Source organism: Crocodylus porosus, unplaced genomic scaffold (genome assembly GCF_001723895.1).
Source record: "Crocodylus porosus isolate Cpor-Errol unplaced genomic scaffold, CroPor_comp1, whole genome shotgun sequence".
Taxonomy (NCBI): Eukaryota; Metazoa; Chordata; order Crocodylia; family Crocodylidae; genus Crocodylus; species Crocodylus porosus.
In genome coordinates this window covers 35,147,000-35,159,999 of record NW_017728886.1, presented here as the reverse complement: position 1 = coordinate 35,159,999, position 13,000 = coordinate 35,147,000, and the positions used below count along the sequence as shown (strand labels likewise).

Below are 13,000 nucleotides of genomic sequence, written 5' to 3'. Positions count from 1 at the left end.
CAGATGAGCCACCAGATGAGCAGCTCCCGGACCAGTGGGGCACAGCCGTGGCAGCCGCCCCACCCCTTCCCTGCAGCCCCTTCCCTGACTGGGCTGCGCTTGCCTCAGTCCCTGTCCCAGTCCCAGCCCCAGCCCCAGCCCCAGCCACAATCCCTCCCTCAGTGTAGGGTCGTTGATCTGCCCTCTGCCCCACACCCCTTCCCTCCCCTCTTTCCCACCACAAGGGACTTACTAGCTGGATGTAGCTGTGCTGAGCATCATAAAGGGACCAATCTCCCTTTTATAACATTATTCCTGTGGGAAAATAGGTTCTGACTTATGACATTTCGACTTAAGACATGGTTTTCAGGAACCAATTATGTTGTGACTGCCTGTACGTTGTCTTATTTTCCTATTCAACTTACTATCAGAATGCAAGCTTAACACCTACTTTTATTCCAATAATGCCAGCACAATTGTATGATGTTGTTGCCATTGAATGCAGGGCATAGAATTCAGTGACCTAAAGAGTCCTTTCCAATTCCTTCTCTTATGCTCTAGATTTCTATACGTTCTATGATACCATATTTCAAGACTTGGGAAAGCTCTGAGTCAAAGTATGCAAAGCTCCCCAGTTATCTTCATTTATATTTATGGAGTCATAGAACCATAGAAAGTTAGGGTTGGATGGGACCTCAGGAGGTCCAACTACCTGCTCAAAGCAGGAGCAGCCCCAACTAGATCATCCCAGCCAAAGTCTTGTCTAGCTGTGTATTGAAAGTCTCCAAGGATGGAGATTCCACAACCTCTCTGTGCAACTTGTTCCAGTGTTTTACTACCCTCCTAGTGAGAAAATTCTTCCTAATATCTAACCTAAACTTCCCTTGCTGCAACTTGAGACCCTTGCTCCTTGTTCTGTCACCTGCCATCACTGAGAACTGTCTGGCTCCATCCTCTTTCAAACTACCCTTCAGGCAGGGGAAGGAAGCTATTAAATCCCCCTCAGTCTTCTTCTATAGCCCAGTTCCCCCAGTCTTTCCTCAGAAATCATATCCCTCAGCACCCTCACCATTTTTGTTGCCCTCAACTGGACTCTCTCCAATTTGTCCAGATCCTTTCTGTAGTGGGGGGCCCAAAACTGAACACAGTACTCTAGATGTGACCTCAGCAGTGCTGAATAGAGGGGAATAATCACTTCTCTTGACCTTCTGGCAACACTCCTACCAATGCAGCCCAGTATGCCATTAGCCTTCTTGGCGACAAGGGCATACTGCACTCATTCAGCTCATTGTCCACTGTAACCCCTAGAACTTTTTCTGCAGAGCTGCTCCCCAGCCAGTCAGCCCCCAGCCTGTACTGGTGCATGGGATTATTCTATCCTAAGTGCAGGACTTTGCACTTGGCCCTTGTTGAACCTCATGAGATTTCTCTTAGTCCAGTCCTCCCATTTGTCTAGGTCACTCTGAATCCTAGTCCTACCCTCCAGCATATCTACTACTCCCCCCCCCAGCTAGGTGGCATCTGCAAACCTGCTGAGGGTACACTCTGTGCCATCTTCCAGGTCATTGATAAAGACATTGAATAAAACCTGCCCCAGGACTGACCCCTAGGCACTCCACTTAATACCAGCTGCCAAGGAGACATCAAGTGATTGTTTACTACTCTCTAAGCCTGATGCTCCACCCAGTTTTCTATCCACCTTAAAGTCCATTCATACAGCCCATACTTCCTAAGCTTACCTTTGAGAGTGCTGTGGGAGACCATATCAAAAGCCTTGCTAAAATCAAGGTACACCACATCCACTGGTCTTAGACCACATCCACAGAGCCAGTCACCTCATCATAGAAGGCAATCAGGGTGGTCAGGCATGACTTGTCCCTGGTGAATCCATGCCAACTGTTCCTAATCACCTTTTCCTCCTCCAAGTGCTTGAAAATGGATTCTTTGAGGGCCTGCTTCATGATATTTCCAGGGACTGAGGTGAGGCTGACTAGTCTGTAGTTCGCTGGATCCTCCTCTTTCACTTTCTTAAATATGGGAACTGTGTTTGCCCTTTTCCCCATCATCTGGGACCCCTCCTGATTGCCATGATTTTTCAAATGATGGCCAATGGCTCTGCAGTAACATCACCCAACTCCCAGAGCACCCTTGGGTTCATTTCATCCAGCCCCATGGACTTGTTCACATCCAGCTTTTCTCCTACTCTTGCTACCAGCATACTTGTAGAAACCTTTCTTACTACCCTTCACATCCCTTGCTAGCTGCAACTCCAATTATGCTTTTCCTTTCCTGACTTCATCCCTGCATTCCCTCTATGAACATCTCTGCCCTAAACTTACCACCTGTTTAAAACCTTGATCTTCTGGCAATTTATGGATGGAGAAATCAAAGTAGAAAGCAATTAGCTTTAAGAGACCTTCCTTTCTTTTCTTCCTTCTCTGCCTTCCTTCTCTTCCTTCCCTTCCTTCCTTCCTATAGATATGGAGTCCATTGACTGCATAGGACTTGTTTAAATTTCTTATATAGTCATTATGGGAAAACCCAGGTTTTCAGCCTTCCAGTGTGTGTGTGTGTGTGTGTGGTGGGTGAATGGCCAAGCTACACAAGGTCACTATCAAGAAACTTAGTGAGTATGATAAGTAGATTTGGTAGTTGCCAAGGTATATAACATCCATGATCGTTACCCAAGGAAGAAACAATGTTTAATGAATAACTGTTTAATGAATATTTTTTTTCTCTCTCATTTGTAGTCACTTCATCTCACTTTACAAATTCAAACCAAAATGGTAGTATAGAATTTATGGCCAATCATGTTGATCCCTGATTACCTGAGTTTTAATAAAAACAAGATGTTTAATTTCATAATACTGTAATCTCATAAAGCAACAGCAACTGAGGTATTCTTTCAGTAGTTATTCAAAGCAGTTACATCGCTTGATGTCAGGAAGAAAACTGCATAGATACAGAGTTTGCATGTTTGTTTTCCAGTCTTTTTCACAAATTGTGGTGCTTATTGGCAGTTTATTTTCAGTGGCCCTTTAGAAGTCTCTTATTTCCATGTAATAAATAGTGGCATTATTATTCACATTTAGTAAAAAAAAATTGTATGGCTTATGTGCTGCAGTGTTTCATTTTAATTTTATTGGCCAGCACTGAATCCTGGCATATGTAATTAGAGATGGTCAAAACTCAATATACCTAGTTGGTGAGATGTTTCAACATTTTAAATGTATTTTCTTGCCCACATCAGAATAGATACAAATGTTCTTGAACTTCCCAGTGAAATGAAAGCATGTATGATATGATAGAATATCAGTGTGATAACATGACATGTCACACAGTGTTTAGCCATAATATAGTATGAAATATATTACGGATTGGTTGATATCCTGAGTTTATTTCATTTTTAAAATGATGAAGGTGAGCTCCTAATTTGTAGTTATTGAAACATCTTGTTGTGTCTTGATACACCTCTGACACTTTGAACAAGATTAGAGTAGCAGTTATCAATATCCATGAAGTAGTTGGGAATCATTTTACTAAAATATTGAAAACAGCTACTTCTCTGGTTAATATTTTGAGTTCTTATCTTTTCTTATTCAAAGAGTCAGGCAACTGAAGACTTGAATAGAAGCATCCTTTTGATTCTAATGCTTTTTAGAATAAAATAATGAAAAAGATGAGGTAACAAGGAAGCATACTACAAGAATGGCACTTTATAATGAATAGATGCAATTGTCTCTTTGTGAGTAGTTACACAGTCTTCATTATTCATTAAAGAATAGCACCTTACTTTTTATTTCTTCATTCAGTGCTGAACTACAATAACATAAATATAGAAATTCATGTATCAGGAAATTTGTTTGGGGTCTTTTTTAATAATAGGATGTTTTGAAAGTTGCTCAGAAGTTAAGAAAGCTATTTGAGCTAATGGCATCAAATTGAAGAGGAGAGTACAGGAAAGGAAGAGATGCATAAAGAGTATTTCATATGTCTCTTTCAAAGTATATATTGTAAGGACTTCAGGATATGTCCTGCAAACAATATGGTAATGACTATAACCACTCCTAAATAATTTTCTCTACTACACAGCCTGCATGCTTAAAAGCCAGATATGCAAATATAATATACAATTTGTAGAGAACATACAATTTGTACGGATAGGGTCTCTGTGAGGTTAAACCACAAATATAATCTCGTTTTAAAAGAAAGTCGATTGATATCCAAGTTATTTTGAAGATAGCTTAATCATGGCTGTCTTATAGATTTGAAAAATAGCTTTACAATTTTTTTTTCATTAAAGGCGATTGAAAAAAATGCAAAGTAGATGTAAAATTGTTTCTGCAGTTTATTAAATGAATGTATTAATTGTAGTTTTAAGTCACAAAATGATGGTGTTATAATTTGAAAAATGTCATGGGATCACAAACAAAGAGAATGGCTGAAAAAGCTTTCTATGAATACTATAATGAGCAAATAGCACATGGTATCAGCAGTTCATGAGTGAACTTGCATCATTAATAGTTGATGTAACATCCCCATTTTATGAAAATCTGGTGGAAAATTGGCAAAAATAGGTCCAGGAAGTCAGTTTTGTATTATTGTAACAGACCTGTGCCTCAAACCCCAACTTTTTTACCAAAAAATGTTAAATGGCTCAAAAAGAAACATATAATGCCAGCTATTTTACCCAGAGGAAAATAGGATAGAGAGACCTAAAGGCAAGCAGTTATCTAATCAAACAGTTTATACCTATATGTACTGCAAAGCTAAAAAAAAGATTCAGCAATAGTCATTTCAAGATGAAATACTTCAAACACTAAGGAAGACAAGGGAATCTTTTTTTTTCAACCTAGCTAGCATGTGAAAAAGTAGAATAGTTGGCTGTACAAACTGCCTGATACCTAGCAATAATATCAGAGCAACCAAAGGGACTAGTATAACATCTAGTACTAAAGCTTTTCCATCCTTCAGGTGAATGAAATGAAAACTAACAGAACCTGAGTAGAGGCATGCCAGAGGTGCTAGCAGTTATACCTGGCTCCCCAAACTGCTTGATGCCAAAGATAATCCACTCTCCTCATGAATGAGAATAGTCTGAATAAATGTATAACCCGCTGTTTCCTGTCCCTTATCCTCAGATCCTTTTATTCTACGTGCGGGAAGCAAAGCAATTGTTTTTTAGAGATTCAAATCCTGCCCTGCATCCTGTTCACAGCAAATGACATCACTTTATACTTATCACTAGCAAAATACATGTAATATCAGCTAGCTTTGTGTGATTTACAATACAAATTAAACTGGATCATTTTAATGTTTCCAAAGTATAGAGAGTCAGGACATGGCCAGCACTTCACATGGACTTACTTATTGGCCCAAAAGGAGAAATTTGGAAGTCTACATACAATTTTAATAGCTACAACCCAGCTGAAAAGGCAGTCTCATTAGTGTGGCCTGAGGATTGCATTTCCCAGCCTTGTGACTTTTTCATGGTAAGCAAAGATCATAGCAGATATTTAGGCAGTGTTTATGCTGTAGTAGTAGTAGCTAGAATGGGTATTTTAAAGAAAAAATCTAATTTAGAAAAGTGTTTTGAGATGGTGTTGTGCCTCTGGTACTTTGCTGTACACAAGACTATTTGAGATATTCAGAATAGAAATGTTCTTTTATTGCCTTTTATAGTTGCTATTCTGTTTGTTTTACTTAACTCACTAGGCCAAGACTCTCCAACTAACAGCCCATGGATGACATATAGTCCGTCGGTCCTGGCAGCCACCACTCCCTCTGATTCATGGCAGGGCAGGGGTTGGGGGCGCATACATCTCTTGAGCAGCTCATGGGATAGTGGGGCCAAATGCTGCCAGCAGAGGGTGGAGGCTATTGTGCATTGGCAGATCTCATGCAGGGAGTGGAGGCTAGGGGTTTGAATGCTGGCAGCAGATCCCGTGGTGGGAGGGTGCATAATACTGGCAGGGGGCTGAAGGGCCACATACCACTGGGGGAGCTTGTGTGTGTGGAAGAGGGATATGCACAGTCGAGGGGCTGCAGGGTGCCATCTTAGCCATGTGTGGTCCCATGGGCTGCACACCAGTGCCTCCTGTGGCCCCTGGATACAGCATGGTTAGACAGTCCTGTACTAGACATTTTGACTTTGCCTTTTATTTTCCTATTGCGAAGTACAAGAATTAAGCAACCTAATACATGTATTTGCATTTATGGTAAACAAACTATTCCTTGGGGAGTTGTTTTCTTGTCAGTTCAAAGACTGCTTTATTAGAATTCAAAATTGTAACTGGTATGGGTTCTAGGGGGGAAAAAACAAAAGTTAAGAAATTCTCCTTTAATGGGTCAACTTCTGCTGAATTGCACCAGCATAAATCAGGGTATTCTGCTGACTCCAGTGGAGTTACTCCTTATTTACAAACATAAATGAGAAGAGAATTGGTCCTTCCCAGACATACAGATCTAACTTAGTAAGAAATTCTAACTTATAATTCCATGTTTCTTTGTGACTGTGGCTCTCAGCTGGAATCTCCTATTATCTTGCATTTTTCATGTAGCTCTGAATTTGTATCAAAGGCAGGCACTTCAAAGTCAGCTAGAGTGAAATTTCCTTTAAGACTTAGATTTTGCTTAGCTGCCTGTAAATGTGTGTCATGAATGTCCTAATTAAATATACAGAGAGATGTCATTCAAGTGTCATTTTGGGAAATGATATAGGTTGTGACTGGCTACAAAAGCAGAAGTAAAGTTTAGTGTTTTTTAATGTTTTTAGCTCCCTTTGAATGTTTTGTGTATGTGTTGCAGTTATTAACTGCTTCTCTTATCTACCTATACCTCCTATCAAAAATTATATATATTTATAATGATTAATTGGTCAATACCTTCCACACCACAGTAAATGGAGTTAATTGACTTTGTTCTGGATTTACAGTGCAACTGAGATCTGATTCTGGATCAGCATTTTAAATTTAGGGATGAGGAGCAATGTAGTTTGTGACAGATTTATGACAAAAATAAGACAGTTTCCCAGCTATTCCAGATTTGCAGGGACCTTTCTATTTTCCAGCTGTTTACCCTTGAAATGTAAAATGGCAATTTGACACAAACCAACAACACAGTGTGATGTGAGCATCTGCGTAAAAGGCTGTACATATGGAGCATGCCCAGTGATGTAAAGAGCCGGTTACCCCACCCCCATCCAATCTAGGAAGAGATGAAATGAACTTTGCACTTGCAAATGTCACTGAATACATTTTGCACAGGATTTTAAAAGGTTCTTCTATATAAGCACTATTTTTAACAGCCAAAAAAAATCCAACACAGACATTTTCCTGTGCTCAGTCTCCTCAATTTAATGAGTTGAACCGTCTCTTACAAAATACCTGAAGTCTGGTTTATTTATTTTTTATTATGAGAGCCTTTTTTCCCCACTGGCATGGGAAAATTTAATCATTAGAATACTTCATAACAGGGAGACTGAAAGAGTGAAAGGCAGAGAGACGAGAAGGAAGGAGCTTGCAGCAGACTATGGATAGGAAAGGAGCTGTGATTCTGCAGTGCTCAGTGTGCACATGTTTTATGAGAGCCAGTGCCGGGCGCTGCAGCTGCGGACAATAACTGAGCTGTCTGGCTAATGAAGGCCACCTGGATCAGGCTTCTGAAAAGAGCCAAAGGAGGACGGCTGAAGAATTCTGATATCTGTGTAAGCCCTATGTTTTCATTGTTGGCATATATATACATATACATGTATGTTACAGTGAAGGGAAGAAAATTGCTTTCTTTCTGACTGAATTATGAGAACCCCTTTTTTTTTTTTGACTGCAAGGAGAGAGAGAGAAAAATCAGAGCTGTCATTATTTACAGAACTGTTTCGGTATTGTGACTAGTTTAATTGCAACAGGGCTTGGACATGTGTGGAGTGGAGACCTATTTCAGTTGGAACTTGATTTGTGGTCATTTACGTGTTTTTCCTGAAGGGCTGAAATGGATTTGAGCCATGTTCATTTCTGATGGGGAGAATGTGTCAGGTGAAAAGGTGCCCTGAAATAAAAATGGAGGGCATGGATGAAAGCTGTCTGCTGTGATATTGTGTAACGGTAATTGTAAATATGGAGTCTGAATTTTTCTATGGAATATGTTTGCTTACTAGTAATAAAATGCTCTTGTTAAAGGTTTTCATTTTTATGGATCTATCCTTGAAACTGGTATGTCCTTCAGCTCTGCACTACACCAGTCCTGTAACTCTTACACAGAAACTAGCTGTGCTTACTAAAAAGCATTCTCATCAGAATGGGGGGATATGGCAGGAAATAAAGCACCAAAGAGCCATCTGCCCTTTTGGAGGATCTCCAAAGCAAAATAGTAACTTGCTCAATATCTTTCTGCCTGCTTCTCACTTGTGTACAATCCTTTTTCTTGTAAAGGATTTCTACCGAAGTATGCTCAAAGGCAAGCCAGAGGAACCCTTCTCATTTTTATTGCAAACACTGCAACGCCTTGTAATATTATTTCTCCTTTTCCTGTTCAGGGTTCGGCGGACTCCTACACCAGCCGTCCATCCGATTCAGATGTATCTCTGGAGGAAGACAGGGAGGCAGTGCGGAGAGAGGCAGAGCGACAGGCCCAGGCACAGCTGGAAAAGGCAAAGGTAAGGCACTTCTTCAGATACCGGGGGCATAAATATGTTCCTTTTTTAAAAGTTTGTTTCAGTCAGTAAGTTTTTAGAAATGCAGTATGTGATCTTGTGTGGATTTTTCAGCCATCTTTGCAAAATATTCTTATTAAAAAAAGAATTAAAAAAAAACTGAAGTAAGAATTTGCCACTGAAGACACTATAAACTGATTTGCATGTTTTGGAAGAACCAAGGTGTCTTGCAAACAGATCTGTACTAGACTTTGCATTTGTTATATAAGCTCATTGACATGAATTGCCAGTAAATAATGAAGGATCTTGGAGTTAAAGTTAGCAGTAAGATTTTTGTTGGGGGAGGATTTGGTCCCATAATTCAAGTGTACCTACAAACCTAGAAATAAGACATCAGATCTCCAAGTAATTACCCCTTGATGCAGGATTGTTCCCCACATGGTGTGTGAATGTGAAAAATCTGTACAGAGATCAGGTTTTTTCAGATTATTTCATTGGTCTCACTTATACTTACTAATATTGGATCAGCCAGGATTTAGAAGTCCATGGTGAGGAATAAGGTTGCTTCTGGCAGGCAGTGGCAAAGTAATAAACTAACTGAGGTTCAGATCCCACCATATGCTCTTTTAACTAAGAGACATGAGGTTATGTTACAGATGTGTGCACACTGTTGAATTTCACGTGTGTCTCTTAACTTTTGTGAATTTATCATACATATGGCAAAATACAGTGATCTTATTAATTAATATATTAACATATTGTGCCGTCTTTATATATTTGTCTTCATTCTTTCATCGCTTCTCTTCATTCTTTCTTTCTTTGTGTTATATACCAGATCTTGGATCATCAAGATCTATTTTTCTTCACTTTTGTGTTTTCTGTCTTATTCAAATTCAGGTCTAAGATGTCTCCAGGCATATAATCTTTTTTATTTTTTCCCCTCTGTGCTAGCTCTCCTTCTCACTTACTTGGTTTTTCTCTCTTTTCCATTTTTCTGTTTCTTTTTTCTCATTAGCTCTACGTTCCATCTTTCTCCTCTCCTACTTTCTCTTTTTTTCTTTCCATTCAGCTTTGTCTGTTTATTTAGTTTTACAAAGGAATCTAGGATTCAGATAATTGAGATTCACTTTCTTATGAAGAAGAGATTAGTGTGGTAATGAGGTCTTACCAAGGTGCACAAAGAAACAGCCAGTTCCTATGGACCAGAGGTTCAGTCAATGAGAAAAGTAAGAAGGGTTATCAAGTGTTAGAGAAATATAATTAATGTTAAAAGATACCTGACCTAAGCTCCTAAACCACTCTTTCTGCTGTTACCTAACATACGGGGGATGCCAGACTTTTCTCTCCCACCCAAAACTTGCTGTCCTTGTAGGATCTGCTGGTAAAGTTTCCCTTCCATAGGAAAAGCATCACAGAAGCTGTCTAGGGATGTTGCTGATCTTTGAATAATAGGAAGAGTGGTTAACCAGAGTTCAGAATGTCAGAGTTGCTCAGTGCTAGTTTAATATTAGTTTGTTTTAAGAGACAGTAGATGATTTTTGTTGGAAAATAACAGTAAATATTTTATCAGGGTTATCAGTAAAAAAAACCCTGATCTTTAAAGGAAGAGATCAAGTAATAACATCTAGAAAAATAATACTAGTATTATAGCACTCACAGCTGAGCTGATGCATCTCTTAGTGATGAGTAAATCTATGTGAGTGTTGCTATGGGAATTTGGCTTAGCAATGCTGGCTTGAATGCATGGACAGTCCTTATGTAATATTCATGACCTCTATCACAGCTGCCGTAGCAGCTTACAGAGAAACTGCCAGCAGACCTTGACTTTTTAAAACTGTATTTCCATACATCAAAACAAAGTTCTCACTTCAGTTGGCAGAGGAGTAGTCCCCAGGTCTGACAATGTCTCTGACTGTGAGACAGCTTACAAACAAAAGTAGTAGTGAAGGCATTACCACAGTCAAACTGATATAACAATGTGGTTTTAGTCGTATGAAAAACATACAAAGTAATGTTTTAAATAATTTCTGCATTAAAATGGATTAAAACAAGCACAGGAGAAACAGTGTGTTGCTTGAGCCAAAGGGTTTTAAAAATAACAGTTGCAGCGGTGATGGGATGAAGGACAGAAATGATTTTAGGTATGTGTTGGCTGATATTTAAATTCATCTAGATTACATAATATGTGTTGCTTGCTTTTTACAAGCTATTTCCAGAGACAGTTACCAGATTAAACTTAATTTGAATTTACTGCCTGTGAAATATAGGATATATTTTGCTGCTTTCATTTATGGATCAATTGTTCACCTCAGTGATACATAATAAAATTAATGAAACAGTACCATGGGTTCACAGGATTTCACTGTTCACTGCACCAAACTGCAAACAGTGGATTGTTTTCTAGTCTCTGTGTCTGTCTCCCTTTTGTCTTAATATGCCATCGGTCAAAACCAAGTGTCGCAGCTGCGTTAACTTTTTTCTCTCTTTTAATATGCAAGTGAAAATGTTGATCCTAAATAAAATAATGAGAATTATATTTGCCATACGTATTAGTGAAGATGACTTACATGAATAATTCAGAGACTGACAGAAAATGACAGGCCGAAGAGTAGACATAAAAGCATAGAACTGTTTCATGCACTTAATGGAAACAGTTTGATATCTATTTTCCTGTTTTGCTGTTCAGGAAAACGCCTTAAAACTGTAGAAAGAGGTGCATCCACAAGATATATGGTGGCATATAGCAGCTTTGAATTTTGAATTGGGTAGATTGGGACTGTATGGTGGTTAAATTGAAACAAATATGGTAGATTGCAAACTGAAATAGTGTCAAAAAGGGGAAATGTAACATGTTAATAGTTCTACCTTAAACATTCAATGTATTAACAAGGATTAGTACTGCTAGGAAACTATTAAGTTCATTATGCTGAGTCACTGTGGGTGCATCTACACATGCAAGTAATGTAATGTGCTAAACTCTGGCACAGCCCATGCCAGAGAAAACTGCTCCTGGGTGCAGTGTTTACACATGTACCTGGGACTGCAGCACTTTAAACTAGGGTGGAGCATCCCATGCTGGCAGAGGACACAGGGAGTCAGCCCCGGGCTCTGGGTGACAGCGGAGGACAGCAGAGGGGCTGACTGGGGCACAAGGGTGGTACAGTGCAGAGCTAGGCGGCAGATAGCCCCCGGACTGTAGCACCCTCATGCCCGAGCCAGCCCCTGTCACCCTTCTACACATTCATTTCAGTGCACGTAATGACTCCACCATAAGATAGTACTGTCCCCTACAGTACTGTCTTACGCCAGAGTTAATTTACTGCACCCTAATACCGGTGCACATGTAGAGTCAACTCCACAGTAAAGGACATGTGTGGATTCACCTTGTGGCATGTTTCATTAACCTGAATTTGATGGAAGGTGAGGCCATGGCTATACAAACAGAGGGTATGTGCAGATGTTACACTTAGGTTGATCTAACTAGGGTTAAGTCAATCTAAGTGCCAATCTGTACATACGTTCAGGGAGGTTAGATCAGGCAAAAAAATGCCCAGCCTGATCTAATTTAGTTCACCTGAGACAGGCAACTGCTAGGGGAGGAGTGGGGGACACCCCCCCGCTCCTGAGATTGGCCTTCGACTCAGCACCACCCAGAACAGGGCAGTGTTTTTGCTACACGGACTGGCAGCACGTTGGCAAGGGAGCACTAAGTCGCGACACGAAAGTATAGGAGTGGATATGGGACTTTTGGCCCACCCGCAAATTGTGCCCCACCCCAGACTCAGGAGGCACCAGTCACCCCTGACTTGACAGGTGCACTGATGTAGATTTAGGCAGCAGCTGCTTTCCCTAGCTCTAGGTCTGCACTTTTCCTATCCACCATCCCCCCCACCCCAACCAGGCTATTGTTAGCCCCCTCACTTCTCCTAATCCTGAGGCAGATGACTTGCCACCCCCCATCGAATCCCATGAACACTCCCCATGGACCTGCCCACACTTCCCTCACCCCACTTTATTCAATGTTCTCAGAATGGCTTCTGGCACTAGCAAAGCTGTGCACAACTGGGACTGAAACTATGATCACATGCATGATCATAGATCAAGTCCCAGGAATGTCTGCACATGGCCAGTGTTACTCCAAGACAGAGAAACTCAATGCACAAGCCTTTAAGCTTTGAAGCACCAACTTGCAACAGATACTGTCAGAGGAAGAAATTACCTTGCTCTATGAAAAAAACATCCTGGGTTGAAACTGGGGTAGATTTTCTTGGGTTTGATAGAGTTACCTTAGTTCAAGGAGTTGCACCAGATGATTGCAACTGTTTTGTTTTCTTAGGGCACTGGGGTTTTCTAGGCTAGTCTGTCCACAATCTG

The 13,000-nt window shown here is 40.3% G+C and overlaps 1 protein-coding gene across 4 annotated transcripts in view; it reads left to right on the top strand.

Annotated features, from left to right (window-relative positions):
* The window catches only part of CACNB2 (calcium voltage-gated channel auxiliary subunit beta 2), a 408,974-nt gene that overhangs the window by 268,833 nt on the left and 127,141 nt on the right, over nucleotides 1-13,000 (top strand). For 3 of the 4 annotated variants that reach the window (XM_019532357.1, XM_019532348.1, XM_019532364.1), the window contains one exon: nucleotides 8,510-8,629. In XM_019532357.1, the coding sequence (XP_019387902.1) occupies nucleotides 8,510-8,629 (120 nt within the window). Of the gene's footprint in view, nucleotides 1-7,215; nucleotides 7,685-8,509; nucleotides 8,630-13,000 lie in introns of those variants that run through there. The other variant, XM_019532363.1, reaches the window with a different exon arrangement.